The sequence below is a fragment of the Dipteris shenzhenensis genome, chromosome 1 (assembly GCF_047967505.1).
Source record: "Dipteris shenzhenensis isolate YYH24624 ecotype China chromosome 1, Dip_SZ_1.0, whole genome shotgun sequence".
Classification (NCBI taxonomy): Eukaryota; Viridiplantae; Streptophyta; class Polypodiopsida; order Gleicheniales; family Dipteridaceae; genus Dipteris; species Dipteris shenzhenensis.
Window position 1 is genome coordinate 57,727,059 of NC_141596.1, and position 17,183 is coordinate 57,744,241.

Consider the following 17,183-nt stretch of genomic DNA (forward strand, 5'->3'; position numbering starts at 1 on the left):
AGTAGAGGATATGGAGCTTATGTAGATGGATGTCAAGACAGCTTTCTTGCATGGGGATTTGCATGAGGAAATTTACATGGTGCAGCCGGAAGGCTTTGAAGAAAAGGGCAAAGAGCATTTAGTTTGCAAGCTGAAGAAGAGTCTCTATGGTATTAAGCAAGCACCTAGAGAATGGTATCAGATGTTTGATGCTTTCATTCGGTCCCAGGGTTTTAGGAGGAGTGAAATTGATCATTGCCTCTACACTAAAAGGGCTAAGGATAATAGCCTGATAATCCTAGCACTATATGTGGATGATATGCTATTGGCTAGCAAGAATACGTATGAGCTAGATGCATTAAAGGCCAAGTTGCATGAGGCCTTTGATATGAAGGATTTGGGACTTGTAGGTCATATTCTTGGTATGTGCATCACACGTGATCGGAGTAGGAAACTCCTTTGGCTTTCACAGAAGGAGTATGTTACAAAAGTATTGCAACGTTTCAATATGGAGGGGTCACCTTTACAGGTGGTGCAGTGACGTGGATGTCTCGTGCACAGAAGTGCGTTGCTTTGTCTACCATAGAGGCTGAGTATGTTGCAGGCACAAAGGGTTGCAAGGAGGCTATATGGATTGATCGGCTAGTGGGAGATTTGGGGATTCATACAGGTGTACCGACATTGCATAGTGATTCCATGAGTGCTATTCAACTAGCACTCAACTAGCACAGAATCCGGTCTTTCATGCAAAGACCAAACACATTGAGGTCAGGTACCATTTCATCAGGGAGGTACTTGAGGACAAGCGCATAGAGCTTGTCAAGGTTCATACAGATGATAACCCTGTAGATATGTTGACAAAGAGTCTACCTAGTCAGCGGTTTGAGTATTGTCATGTATTGATGGGCATTGGATAGTATGCTTACTGGTTATTCTCCCTTAAAGGCACATTGTCCTTTAAGTGGGAGGTTGTGGGGGCTAAATATAGGGTTCACCTATTCTTTTGTACTTAGAGTTCTTTTGGCTTACACAACTAAGAAGAGGAAAACTATTTTTAGCCTCCACCTTTGTGTATATTCCACCATTGTGTATGTGAGAAAACTACAACTGAGATTCCTTCCTTCTCTCCCACTCTCTTTACACTCCATTCTTACCACTCTAGTAATGCAAACGTTGGCAAGTATGGTACAATCACTGTACATCAGAGCCCACTAAACATTATCCTCGATAGTACAGTCATTCAAAGGGCTTTCTCACTGCCAATACAAGCTGCCAAATACCCTAAAGGGCCTGCCAATGCAAAGTTTCTTGAAGTACAGTCTCTCCTCACCAAGGGCACACTGATCCATAGAGACGGCATATTGCTTCGCACAATCCTTGACCATGGCCTCAAGGAAGCAGCACAATTCCTATCCACAATCCTGGGGGTTAAGTGCAGCAAGAATCGATCCCTTCCACTCCACACATTTGTCTTGCTGAGTAGGAAGCTAAAAAAAGACTGGGTCTAGCACTTCATCGTCTTCTATACAAAGAAACTAGATGGTTCTTCAGGCCAAAAATGTAAAATTTCACACTTATTGGCTATAATAATCAAAAGAACTACAAGAAAGAGAAATGACTCTGCCCTAGTCACCAAAACCAATTGAGGAGTTGGACATACCCTTCTCACCAATATGGGAGCCGTCACCAACATCTCGTATTATCACATTGATAAGTGCAGATGCCTTAGAAGAATTACCTGTTCTAGAGGTCGGGATTGAGGAATTGCCCCAGGAGATGCTACAACTCGGTGCACAACTACAACCAATATATTCCCAACAATAGCAGCAACCAAAGCTTGAGGCAAGATCCACACCAGAACCTGAGGAAAGATTAGCACCAGAGCCTAAGGCTACATCATCACTGGAGCCGCCCATCGACGCCATGCCAGTCGATGAGCCACAAGGTGAGCTAGTGCCAAATCAACAATATGACTATTGTACACAAGGGAAATACCATTGGAACAATCTCCCCCAAGTATTACAGAATCATCGGGCTGGCTACATGGGCACCACTTGTATCAACACTATCACTAGACCTCATCAACATCTGTCATTCTCCAACATCAAGCTAGCCAATGGATCCAAATGTCAAAACTATTCACTAGCTTGGCCAAGGGAGAATATGCAAGAGAATTGGAAAGGTAGACTGCAATAGAAATCGAAGAACAATTCCAAGCAATCGCCATAGAGGTCAAGGCACTTCAAGCACAGATAGATGAGAAGGAGGTAGAAGAAGTGCGCATGAACCAAGCTCTCCAAGCTCAAGAGAAGGTAGTGAGGGATGTGACCTCCAACCTCCACCAAAGTCAAAACATATGACAGCAGCAGTACAAGCAACGGCAATCCTACAGACCTACTATAACTCCTTGACATCCACACATGCTCAACAGAGATGGAGGTAGTGGCACAAGCTTGACTCACTCTAATTCACAAAGAAGAAGAGCTCCAGAATTGCAAAGACAAGCTTGAAGAAATGAAACAATCTTTGGCAGTGCGTGCCTTCAGCATTGACGAGCTTACAAGGGAATGCAGCATCTTAAAGGACCAACTTGCCGCTCAAGAGGCCAGCACTTCACAAGCACAACTCTTGGACCAATGGTCCAATACCACTGAAGACATTCCTCAATAGACAAAGGTCACCTTGCAAACGAGAAAGCTTAAGGAGGCATATACAACCATCTACCATCAATACAAAGACAAAATGAATGAGATGCACTACCAAAAGATAATCATCTCCAAGCTTGAATTCCAATTGCTAGTGCACAACAATGAGGCATTGGAAGACAACACCAATGAAGCCCCACTACAATGCATAACGGTGGTGTACCAAGAGCTTGTTGCTGCTCTACAAGTGGAAGATCACCTCAATGCATGCGTGCTTATCCAATGGAAGAAACTCCAAATCAGGATCATATCTGCTCATCCAACAATCAAATGGGAATGTTCCATCAGGACCAAAACCCTACACAGAATTTGCCAACACTGCCTGTCTACACATGTCGGGTTTATAGCACTCAGGGCAGATGCTTTCATTGCATATGCATGCCTCATGGGTAGTCCTCCCCTCAAGGTTATTGTAGGTTTGTTGCCATTGCTACAAAGGCCATCCCTATTATTTGCAAGGCATGACATAACCGACATCCTACCTATGCAGTTGATCATCCCATCGCACTGGAGCAAAAGAAGTGTCGGAAGATGACAGGGCCTATCTCACAGCCAACTTCCCATATCTAACTACTCTTTTTGCCAACATCATACCCTCACTTACCCTTGCTGCTACCACCCTCTTAATCTTCCTCGAGCTCCATCCTAACATCTATTTGATCCATCGTATCTTTGCTCATGCCTCTCACCATTTTCAACTAACCCAACAGTCACAAACTTATGAACCCCTCGCACCTAGCTTCTTCCCCTCCCTTGCTAATCCTACCCTTGAGGATTACCAAGCTGCTCAAACCATTTGCCTAGTTCTTCCCCCCCTCTCCTCTGCTCCCCCTTCTGCAACTAACACTCTGCCATATTTCTTCCCCATGTCCCCAGATTCTCTCCCTAACCCGTCATCACCTTCGACACTACTTGTGCTTCCATCAGCAAAAAATGCCACAGTATTTGATTTTGAATATCAGGATCTGGATAATCCGATTCGTATGCCCATGCCAAGTTCCAGTGATGTGAAGAGAGTGGGAGAGAAGGAAGGAAACTCACTTGCAGCTTTCTCACATACACAATGGGGGAATATGCACACAGGTGGAGGCTGAAAATAGTTTTCCTCTTCTTAGTTGTGAAAGCCAAAAGAACTCTAAGTACAAAGGAATAGGTGAACCCTATATGAGGGTCTCAAACCAAACTCAGCTAACTAAGGTAGCATACTAACTGAGCCACTAACTAGAGTACATAAAGATAGGTGTCATCCATCTTTTATTCACGGGCAGTGTACCAACCACATCTGCAGCTAACAAGTCGGTGACATAAATGCACAACGGTCACCTTGGCATATCACAAGTGGAGCTCGATATTTCAACACTCCCCCTCGATCTCAATCCCAATTCCTACACACCAAGCAGGTCTCTGAACTTGTGTAGCTTCTCTATGCCCAATGCCTTCATGAATATGTCAGCTACCTAATCCTTTGAGCTGACATAAACTAGATCAATCAAACCTACTAGAACCTTCTCCCACACATACTGATAATGCACCTCAATGTGCTTTGTTCTAACATGATAGATTGGGTTATTTGCCAAGTGTATACTACTCATGTTGTCACAATAAATGACAACCAGCCCATCTGTAGACTAATGCATATCATAAAGTACCTTATGCAACCAAGCTACCTCACATGCAGCCATTGCTGTACCCTTGTACTCAGCCTTTGTGCTTGACAAGGCAAGTGTAGGCTGTTTCTTACTACTCCAAGTCACTGGAACACTCCCAAAAGAGAACATATTTCCACTTGTAGATCGTCTATCAGAAATACTACCAGCCTAATCAGCATCAGTGTATCCATGCAATTGTATCTGAACCCCAGTCTCATAAAATAGTCCATACTGCAATGTGGACTTCACATACCTCAATATGCATCTAGCCACCATCCAAATGCAGTTTCCTTGGAGCCTGCATAAACCGACTTACCAACCCAACAACATAGCTCAAATCTGGCCTGGTAATAGTCATATAGATCAAACTTCCTACTATGCATTTGTACATAATAGGGTCTTCCATAAGCTCACCTGCATCTATGCTCAACTTCACATTCTGCTCCAAAGGAGCTGAAATAGGCTTACAGCCTATCATCCCATATTGCCTCGACAAGAGCCATATCCTACTTGTGGATCTAATCACCTCAATGCCCAAGAAGTGATGCAGCTCTCCCAAATCCTTCATCTCAAACTTCTGCTTCAATAGCATTTTCACAAGAAGGATATCTTCATCACTATCACATGTGATGATCAAATCATCAACATAAATAACAAGTAGCAAAATGCCTTTAATCTCTATTTTTCTCACATAAAATGAGAAATCTACCTTGGAAATCTGAAAGCCAATATTGACAAGATACTGTCCTATTTTGTCAGACCATGCTCTGGGCGCTTGCTTCAAGCCATACAAGGCTTTCTTCAACCTGCAAACAAACTTAGGATGAACAGCATGAACATAACCTAGTGGCTGCTCCATATAGACCTCTTCTTGCAGATCACCATGCAAGAAAGCATTCTTTACATCCGTCTGATGTAAAGACCATCCCTTTGATGCAGCCATAGCAATGACTACTCTTACGATTGCCATCCTTTCAACTGGACTGAATGTTTCTTCATAATCAATGCCATATGTCTGTGCATACCCCTTGACAACTAATCATGCCTTATATCTGTTCACGAAACTATTTGCATTGTGCTTCACCTTATAAACCCACTTGCAGCCAATTGCATTCTTATCTTTAAGCAAAGGCACCAATTCCCATGGAGCATTTGCTTCCAAGGCATCCATTTCTTCATCCATGGCTTTCTCCCATTTTTCTTTTCCCACGGCTTTCTCAAAAGAAGTGGGTTCTGGTTCATGTATCACTTTGACCATAGAGGCAAAGTGAATGGATGTAAATCCATCATATTTCAGCCTATCCACAGGATACCTAGCTCTAGTAGACCTACGTAAAATAGGCTCACTACCAGGTGCTCTCAAAACATCCCTTGTCTTCCTTACTCCAGGTGTAACAATAGAAGGAATACCCAACTCATCATCAAGGTTATGTTGTGAGCCACTGTATTCACCATCCACATAAGAGTGACCTGCATTCACATCAACCATGATCTACTTTCTCTTTTCCTTTTCGTGATACTTGCATACCACTATCTGCATTTCTTTGAGGAGATCCTCCTGATCTCAATCTGCCTATCCATGGCAAAGTATGTGAACCACTGCTAGAGGACACTATAGGTCCACTAATATTTTGTGATTGCTACTATGAATTCTGTGTAGCATTTACCATTTTGTGCATCTACATCATCAATCACATTTACTGGTTTATACTAGCTGCTCATCTCATAAAAAACATCTCTGCTCACTCTAAACTTATAAGTAGATGGGTTATACCATCTATACCCTTTCTGTTGTAGAGAATAACCAATAAAGATGCACTTCTCAGTTTTTGGATCCAACTTGGATCTCAACTCATATGGCACATGAACATAGGCAATGCAACCAAAAACTTTCAAATGAGAAATATCTGGTTTCCTACTAGTATACCTCACCTCTAGCATCATGCCATGTATTACTGCAATGGGAGTCCTATTCATTATTATGTAGACTGCTGTAGCAACTGCTTCTGCCCAATAATAATCTGGTAGGTCTTTTTCATTGAGCATGGCATGAGATACCTCTCCAATATGCCTATTTTTCCTTTCTGCAAGTCCATTTTGCTGTGGGGTATGACTGCATGAATATTGCTGCTTTATGCCATGCTCCTGTAGGAAAATTGCAAACTCATTTGAGAGGTACTCTTCCCCTCCATCTAACCTTAGGCATTTTATTTACAGGCCTGTTTCTTTTTCAACCATAGCTTTAAAAGCTTTGAAATACCCAAACACTTCACTTTCCTTTTTCATAAAATACACCCAAACTTTTCTGTTGTAGTCATCAATAAAAGTGACAAAATAATGACAGCCTCCAATAGATGCAGCTCTAGTAGTCCACACATCAGAGTGGATTAATTCCAATGGCCTCTTACTCTCTTGAACATGTCCAGGAAATGGTTTCCTTTCCTGTTTTCCAAATTGACAGGCTTCACATACCTTATGCATTTCTACAACCTTGAACTTAGGCAATCCTGCAATAATATTTTGGGCCTACATTAATTTAAGTCGTTGTACATTAACATGACCAATGCATTTATGCCAGATATCAATATCTGCAACTACACCGGTCCCATGTGCAAACATTGCTGCACTGAATTCAGGCATGTTCACATCCAATGTAAACATCCTGCCCTTCTTTTTCCCTTTTGCTCTCAAGTGTCCTTTATTTTTCATATCCTCAACAAAGCATCCATGAGGATTAAATCTAACCTGCAAGCCCTACTCAACCATTTGACCAATAGAAACCAGGTTCTTGGTGACACAAAAACTAAATCATCATCTTCCACTGGCGACCCAATAGAAGCAAGTGCATCTGCAATCTTCTTCACCTTCATGTGGTAGTCATTGACACTGCAAAATATTTTGTCACTGCAAAAAAACACAACTTCTACCTCACAAGGGCAAATCTGTAAAACTGACGAGAGTGGTATATTTGACCACACAATCACTTCCTAGTGACGATTATCCATCAACAGGCAATAAGAATGATTTTGTCACTCTCAACAATACAATGTAATTTCTACGATAACTTTTCAGCAACATGCAGAACAACGATCGCACAACAAAAACATGACACTTTCTTGAGTGCTTGCGGAAAACTTCTGCCACCAAAACGGGCCCCAAAATGGCCTCGAATCAAAAAAATAATTTCACCGAGGGCTTCGCCCCATCCCATAGCACATACTGCCCTCTCACCACACCGTGAAGGGCGTCCCAATCTGAGACAGTGCACTCTTGCACTTTTCGACTGTGCTACTTGCAGAGATTTACTCCCAAACTCGCAAAAAAAAAAGGAAAGCAACACTGATCCTCTGACTAGGACACCACAAACTTGGTTTGCTTTCTTCACCTCCTTACCATGAACGGAGCTCTGATACCATGTGAAGAGAGTGGCAGAGAAGGAAGGAGTCTCACTTGCAACTTTCTCACATACACAATGGGGGAATATGCACAAAGGTGGAGGCTAAAAATAGTTTTCCTCTTCTTAGTTGTGAAAGCCAAAAGAACTTTAGGTACAAAGGAATAGGTGAACCCTATATGTGGGCCTCAAACCAAACTCAGCGAGCTAAGTTGGCATACTAACTGAGCCACCACTAACTAGAGTACATAAAGATAGCTATCATCCAGCTATTATTCATGGGCGGTGTACCAACTGCATCTACAACTAACAAGTCGGTGACATAAATGCACCCTGGCATATCACGAGTGGAGCAGCTCGATATCTCAACAAATGATGGGTATGATTTTGATGAGATACCACTCCCAGTAACCCCATCAAGGAATTTTGGAGCAAATATCCTAATATGAAAACTTGAGGTGGATGGCCCTGGACAACTTTCCTACCAACCTTCGTCAGCATCAAATTAGTGAAGGTTGGATTAGCAAGTTGGATCCACAACATGATTGGTGCCGCCCCAAGCTCCTTGATGTAATCTTCTTGGAGTACCTATGGGCACCTCCATGTCTCAGAACCCATCCCAAGTTATATGCAATTCCATGGTGTAAAAAATGGGAAGCCAACATATAAATGAGCATCGAACCATACTCTCGTGTAGAATGGAATATCCAAGGCACAATTGATTCAGATGTTTTTGTGGTAAACACCTTGGTGGATATGTATGCCAAATGTGGGAGCATGGAGGATGCACGGCATACATTTGATGGATTGCCATATCGTACTGAAGTTTCCTGGAATGCCATGATCTTTGGTTGTGCTAGGCAAGAAGAAACTGAGGAGGTTCTTAGGCTTCATGCACAAATGCTAGAGCAAGGTTTGTCACTGGATAGCTTGGCCTTTGTTGCCATTCTGAAAGTATGTGGTAATACAGCGGCCTTGAAAACTAGAAAGGAGCTCCATTCTCAAATCAAGGAGCTTGCACTTGATACTATTACAATCGTAGCGAATGGTCTTATTGACAAGTATGCTAAATGTGGGAGCATGATTGATGCCCAACAGTTGTTTAATGGATTGCTCACAAAAGATGTTATACTATGGAGTTCTCTAATCGCAGGATATGCCTACCAAGGAGAGACATTAGGAAAAAAGGGAGCTCATTTTGGGGCCCTGTAAGAAATTCACTATTTTCTCTTTTCTCTCTCTACAAAAGCAAGAAAATATGGATACTTGCGTGAGAAATGTCAGTGTGAAAAGGAATAAATATATTCTTTCACATGCTTTACATTCAATGTTCATATAAGAGCAACACTTTTCTGTGCAGAATTTGGTGATTCTGACATCGCGGGCGCGTCCGGAACGATTTCCAAAGGTGCCAGATCGCGTTTTGCTACAAATCCCACTTTTCGGCCTTTTTTGACCGTTTCTGGGCCTCCGGATGTCCGATTCCAGCGTTTCCAGTGCCGTTTTTGGGGTTTTGGGCTGTTCCAGACGCGCCTGCGGTGTCAAAATCACCAAATTTTGCACAGAAAATAAATTTTTAAAAGATTCAAATTAGATCACCTCATTAATGTGACATGCTTCTACGAACATATAGTACTATTTTTTTTCTTATTTTCATCTTCTTTTGTTGAATTTTCAACATTACGTTGGCCCACTCCTGATTGGTTGAGAGCCTATTTTCTCTCTCTTCTAAAAGGCCCCAAAATGAGCTCCCTTTTTTCCTAATGGTGTATGTGTGTTTCATTTGTCTGAGAGAATGAGGTTGGAAGGTATACAACCAGACAGAGTCACATTTCTTAACCTTCTGACTGTGTGCAGTCATGGGGGTCAAGTGGACATGGGCCAGAAATACTTTGAGCTTATGAGCAAACACTATGGCATCACTCCCACTATTGAGCACTATACTTGCATGGTTGATCTCCTCAGCCGGGCATGCCAAGTAAACGAGGCAGTGGCAATGGTGGAGAAGATGCCTTTTCAACCTGATGCTAGTGTGTGGTTGACTGTATTGGGTGCTTGTCAAAAGTGGAAGAATGTAGCTGTTGGAATGTGTGCCTTTGAAAACCTACTGAGATTGGATGAAAATCTAGCCAATCTCATAGTGCATTTGGTGGATGAGATTGGTATATGTGGCACTATACATGCATGACAGTTGTTCTTTCTTGAGCACTTCACGAAGACCTTGAAGGGTTTTGTGAGACAAAATGCAAGGCTTGGAGATAGCATGGCCAAAGTTTGGTTGGTACAAGAGTCACTTCTATATATTATTGAGTTTCTTGTCTATGTGGATAGCTCTCTCCCACGACTATGGAGAAATGAAGAAGACCTAAGGATGACCTCTATTGTGCCTCAAGGGAAAGGACGGAGCAAAGTCATGATCGGGGAGTTGCTTAATAATCTAAACATCTATTGCATGCCTAATAATGATGTGATGAAAAGATGGGTGACAAGATATGAGGATGCAAAGGCAAGAAAACAATGAGGAGAAAGGGCCCTCTTTTGTACGCACCATGGATCTCATGTGCCATACTCTGAGTATCTAAGAGCACTTCCAAATTATATTCATGTCAATTGGCTACTCAACAAAATGGAGAGAGCAGAGAGAGACAAGGGGATGCATATCACAATGGAAGAATGGAAGTATGCTAGAGGATGCATGCAAAAGGTGGTATATATAATGTTTTGCATAAGTTAAGAGCTTTCAACAAATTAGATTGCTTATTTAATTAATTTTGACTTGGCATAGTGTACTATGTTCAACGCTATTTGGTGTGAGGGCAAGCATTTTTGGACACAACGGATTGATGATAAGAGAAACACACAAGATTGTGGCATCATTGCTAGCTTTGAGGGAGTCAATGGAACCATGGATAATTATTGTGGCATAATCCAAGATATTATTAAGCTTGACTTTCAGCACTTCTTTGTGTATGTTTTGGATTTCAAGTGGTTTAAGGACGTGGTGGAAAGAGGCCCCAATGCAACAATCAAACGCCATGCAAGTGGCTTTGTAACTATTGACTCCACAAAGTTTTGGGAAAGCAAGAAGAACACACTAGTACTACCACAACAATGTGAACAGGTACTCTATACATATATAAAAATGCTCACTTATATATATTTGATACCTTCAAGCAAGGAAATTAACATGTTTGTATTTGTGTTTGAATAGGTTTTTATCAACCAATGGTGGATAATAATAGGTGGTGGAATGTCATACCTATTACGCAATGTTCCAAAGTGATATGGAGTGTATGTAGGATGATCATGGCCATGGAGGTGATGATGATCATGATATGAGAGAGAAGGATGAGATAGGCAATACAGATATTCAAGCCGTTACCCATGAGGACGAACCTGCCATTGGTAATGTTGATTTCGATGAGCATAGTAGTGCAAGTAGTAGTGGGCTGACTGTGTTTGTAGATCTCCACATTGGTTTGGATATTGAAGAAGATAGTTTAGCAAGGGTTATCTCATTGAGGATGAGATTGAACTATAGCACATCATTGTATCATTCAAATTTCTTACATATTGGAAAAACTATTTTATATATTGTCTCATTCTCCTCACCTCACTTAATTTTTTTATATATGCATTGGCACAAATCATATTATGGTGTGTGACACGTGCATAGCATTGATATTTTTATTAAATTAGGTACTTTGGTAATCATGGAAAATGTTTGGCAAGCCATGATGCACATTTATCAGCCTGTAATAAAATTTTAAACTCTATTGCTCATCTATTATATAGTGTTGATACGAGGTAGATGCACTATTAAACACATGTATAACTGCCATTTGAGATGCGAGACTAACCACACTAATAGATGCACCCATATTTTCATTAACTATATCAGCGCGGCAGTTATAGACACGCTCGTTGTTTTTTGCATCTATCGAGCACGTCAACAAATTTATTGTGTTGTTGTGACTACTCAATGGATGGAGATCATTTATGGAGTGAGCCATATGCTTTATTACAAATAATAACTCCATTGGAGGAAACTAGCTTTGTTCTTGCAAATAACAAAGCACTTGACGTAGATGAAATGAAAGGCTTGGATGTTTTATTAAATATCTTCAAAGTATGATGCAAAAATATCCTAAGCAAGCAATAAAGAATGGGTAGATAATCAATTCAATTGAGGCACTTGTCAAATCTCTACAAAAACAAGAAAATTTAATGAGCATTGAATACTTTGAATCTTTTTTTCGAGAAGACGCTATGTCACCGAGATCCACATTGGATACAAATACGGCAATAGATGAGGAAGAAGTTGAGCAATGCCTTTTACCTTGAAAATATTATGGTAGGAAGGGGGATAAACCCATACTAGAGTTTGTATCGTCTAATGAAATTGATGAGGGTATGTTTGTTGTAGTTTGGGCATCTGATGCAGATTCATAGTTGGATGAATAAGATGGCCCAATTTTGTTGAAAAAGGTTGCTCATATAGCAAGGGATGAGAAGGGAATGCCTACAACATTCACACCTTTATGGTATGAACCAAAGCCTTTCAAAAGTCTCCCCAAAAAATAAACAATGAAACAACTGTATGAGTGTTGCTTGCAAAAGAAACATGAATGGATTCCAAATAAAGAGGACTTGATAGAGGTGGAAGTAAGTAGCATTATTCATTGCTAGAAATCAAGGACTCAAAGTTAAAAAATGAGACATGGCTATGATGTTGAAAATGTATCACAATTCCTCATCTTAGCCTTGCACATATTAAACATCATTTGGCTACATTTCAACCATTAAGTGAAAATGCAATACCAGAATCTGATGACTCTGAATGAGATTTAGAAGCATAGGATAATATATTACATGCCTTGTTCCTGAGAAATGGTGTATCTTTACACCACCTTTAAATAAATTATTCAATCAAATGGTGTATCTATACACCCCCTATATATTGAATTCAACAAACTCTTTTCCATAAAATCAAACGGTGTATCTATACACTGACTATATGTTTAATTCAACCAACTCTTTCCATATATTGTATATACATTTTAAGCTTTATTAGACCATATTTGTGTGGGAGTGATCTATGTTTTTGCAAATTTACCCATGATGTATCGAGTAGAGGTCACCACTTACAACGTTGGGGAATTTTTAGGTTTGTTATGTGGAACTTACACATCTAGTGTTTCCAAAATACCCAATTTATGAGTCTACTAATAAGTGATATTGAGTGGAGGTGACCAGTTCAAACAAAATTTCCAAACAAAGTGAGAAATTCCAAAATTTTTATAGTGTGTTAATAGGTCATTTCTCTATTGATAAGCACATTAGTTGTGGTATTCGTAAGGTGAATCTTGACATAGGAGACAAAATTAGGTCCTAGTCCAATATCCAAGAGAATATGGATTTAAAAACCCCATTTGAGTCTAACGTAGGCCTTTGTCAAATTCTACCCTTAGAAAAAACATCTTGATGTGTGGAGGATGTGTGTCATTGCCATACCCACAATTGACAAGGCCTACCTTTAGAAAACATATCTTGATGTATCTCATTGCCATACCCACAACCTTCCCAAATGTCAACTATTTCTTCAAGAAGGTGTCTACCTTAGATGCATACATCTAAGATGGTTCAGAATCAAAATCTGAATCTAAATTCGGGAGACGTGTTTGAAGTTTTGGCCTGGGAGGATTTGATGATTCCTCCATTTATTTGGCTTGAAATTTTTTGATTTAGCACACTATGTTACCATACCAAAACACAAGGTCACATTAACCTATAAAATTCAATTGGATAACTATCCTCCTTTGGCAGAGTTTCCATCTTCCTTTACATCCACTACTTCTTGATTTAGGGGTTTTCCAAGAAAAAGTTCTGAATTATTTTCTCCCTAACCTTTTGGAATCATAGTGTTGCTTTTGGGACTTCAACATTCATCACCAAAACCATAGAGTAGATTTTGGAAGTATCTGTAGATTCTCCTCTCTTAATGAAGCCAAAGTTGCATCATTCTTTGATGAGAAGGCGAATGTCTTCATTAACCCATTTTCTCATATTGATCTTGAAGGTTTCTTTGGTGGGTCTATCCATCTTTCCTACCCACCAGCAGTCTCTATAGCAAATTTTGGATTCATTTATCTTAATTTGGTCTTGCCTCTCGTAATAATTCTTCAAATTCTCTATTGTCTCCTTTCCTTGCCAACTTTTCTATCCTTTCTATTTTGTGTGATTAAATGATTTTGAGAGACATAAGCCCTATTTAACCGTGCATCCCTCTTGTATTCACCTATCTCCCTATAGCTCCACATGTAAGAGATTGATCCACTAGCATACACTCTACAAGGAACCTTTTAGATTTCCAGAGGCATGTAATTTTGCTCCTCTAATCATAGAATCTTTACTCAACCATCTATCCACTTTATCCTCTATCATGTCAAAGTCACCAAGGAGAAGGAATTACTCCTTAATCTAGTTAATCGGACTCCGAAGCCTTGTGCTCTGCTTTGGGTTCTAGTAGGAGCATAAACTGAGATAATAGTGAACTAAATCCCCTTTAAATTGCATTGCAAACTTAATTCACCCTTTGTTCGCAAATACTTATTTCCAAGAGCATGTGTGTTGATTATCAATTGGACAGAATACGGGTGTCCCATTTGAGTTGTCCTCCATCCTCCCCAAAGAGAGAGCCAATCACTCAATGAGATGGTTCTTCTATTCCAAAGGTTCTAGTAGACAAAAGTCTACATTTTTGCCTAATTAAAGCAAAAAATTTAATTAGGGGACTTTGTAGCTCTTCCCTAATTCAAGCATATCTATTTTCATAGTTTGAGCGCAAATAATCCTACTTACAGGCTCCCCTATTGCACCTAATTTGTTTGGCAGTCGGAGTAATTACATATGGGTTATGCGCCCAACTTTTTCTGGGCTGATGGCGCACTCCAAATCGCTGCTCAAGATTGCAATTAAGCATCCTCCCAAAATATTTACATAGGGTTTGTTATGCAAGACTAGTAGGAATTGAATTGACATTAGTTTACATACCATGAAGAAGGCCCTCTCCCAATTATTGTTTCTCTCATCTCTCTTGGAAGGTCGCCATGTTCTCTCCCCTCCCCCGTTTATGCCATCTCCCCTCCCCCCTTTATACCATCACCCCCTTAGTTTAATCATTCACTATGCCGTCTTTCTTTCCATCCCTCACCGTCTAGCTCCACAAATAATAGTCCCCCAGCTAATTGAATTTTGACGTTTTGTTGTGTCGCGGGACATTAATCGCATTCAAGTATTTGGTAATGGGAAGAGAGACTGGACCTGTTGACTCTTTGATTGTTGGTCAATCGTTGCATGAAGTTTTACAACTTACAATACAAAGCCGTGGACTAGAAAACAATCACATACGAAATCAAAAATCATAGACGTTTCTTGGGCCGAAGACTAACCACCCATTTTTGTAGGGAGGATTTTGCGTGTATGCAGATTAGATGCGTTCTTTATATGGTCTATTAGAAGTTGTATGACGTTCTCGTTGGAAGTCTCTAGCTGCAGCTACGATGTCTCATCGATCGACATTGCTAGATTTCTTTGTCTAAGTGACTGTGGCTTATATACAGTTCTGTACATGCCTATGAGTCAACGTCCAAGAAGACGACCGCGAAGCAGCCATATTTTATTAATCAAGGTTACTTGTCAAGACGATACATCCATGGTCGTTTCGGTGTGAGTTGGCTCCTCGATTTTGAGGTATTGGAGGAAATGTTTGGCCACATCAGCAAACGACGCGGAAGACGCCTGTCCGGATCCTTCTACATTGCAAGCGAACCTGCTACTGGAAGTGATGACGATTTTGCGCATCCGTAAGACGTCTGGGGTACCCAGTTCGAGCTTGCAATACTAAAATTATTTCCATAGGTCGATCAACCACTGAGTTATAGCTCGCCATGAGATCATCTTGAGCACACGTATAGGATGACTCCAACGCCGGCGCTACTGTATGCAGATGCCCATCGTTTTCTCTTCTCATGGCTAGTTAATATAGCCATTAGGACCTTCACGGAGATACGTTTGCTGTATTCCAATTATTGAGGGCTGAAGACTTTCAAGCTCATGCATGAAATCGTTGATTTGTTCAACGGTGAACGTGAAACTCCAACTCCCTCAACATTTAATACAAAAATTAAAATCGTTTCCGGTCCTTCGACAAGGAAAATGCACGAGCCACAATTTGACGTCTGTTTTCTTATAATGTTACAATGCCGCAACACCCTGTCAAAAGTCGACGCGGTCATAATGTCAGGAAAGGTTGCGCTCAAAGGTAGACATCGTTGAGCGGAAGGGAAGTCGAAGTCATTTGCGAGCAGAGGACGATTTCGATAGGATGGGACGGCAGCGCCATTCCCATGCAGGTAAAGGACACATTTCACGTAGGGAACGTCGACTGTCGACAGCAACGATTTTACAACCGAACAATTTTTGTAGTCATTGACGTTGCGTGGGGACAAGTCACTTTCCCTTACTTGTCAACTTAAACCACTTAAAATCGTTGGTTTGAAGAAAAGGACTACCCTCTAAAACGAGGATTCCAAATCTCATCTCAACTCTAAAATAGATTTGACCTCGATCTATAAATTGTCTCTTTATAAGATGAAAAAGCATTGCTCGTGAGAAATATACTTCCTTGAACTAAGTAAATGAAGGCTAAATGTAGGCCCCTATGATAAATTGTGATCTTTCACATACATTTACAAGACATCTAATGAGCTATAGAATTGCGTTGTTGGAAATTTTCATGGTGTGAAATGCAAAGACAAAATGACTCCATAGTGCCCATGACTCTGCCTCTTTGGTGTCCAACCTAGCCTCCAACCTAGCCCATCGTTTTGAAGACTCAAATGATTTCCGCATAAATCACTCATAGATAAAGTACATGATTTAGAAAGAGATTTGCAAGTCAAAGTTGAAATGTTATAAGTTTTACCACAAAACAAGGTTATATAAATATAACAATAAGCATGCTCAATGCATTGCCTTGCTACATTTACACATCAAAAGATGTCTATGTATATATCCATGTGTGGCCTACTACTGTTACGTCCTACTTAAATTCATACAAGGCAAAGTTGCCACCCAATTTTAGCAAGTCAAACCCAACTCAATATGATTTTATCATTACATGTTAAAGCAAGACTATAGTCTTTAAAAAGTACATCTTATAACCTCTTTCCAACCATACAGATTGAAAAATTCTTAATGGAAAATAAAATCTAAGCAAGGGAATAAGGCTGAGAATGATATGTGAGTGAGCCCGTTGAAAAAATAATGTCATGCAATTTCTTCTTTTTATAGTTCCAAGTCAAATATATAACGTAGGATGTGACTATGAGGTTGAAAATGTTATCATAATACAAACTCATATAACTAATCACATTAGTAAAGAATTAAGTCAGG

General features: G+C 40.4%; 1 protein-coding gene across 1 annotated transcript; it reads left to right on the forward strand.

Annotated features, from left to right (window-relative positions):
* Positions 1-8,504: 8,504 nt before the first annotated feature.
* Positions 8,505-15,596, forward strand: LOC147906101 (pentatricopeptide repeat-containing protein At3g49710-like). The gene is made up of 3 exons (XM_087386126.1): positions 8,505-8,788; positions 9,585-9,815; positions 15,350-15,596. The coding sequence occupies exons 1-3, from the start codon at positions 8,505-8,507 to the stop codon at positions 15,594-15,596; spliced, it is 762 nt and encodes a 253-aa protein (XP_087242252.1).
* Positions 15,597-17,183: the final 1,587 nt, after the last annotated feature.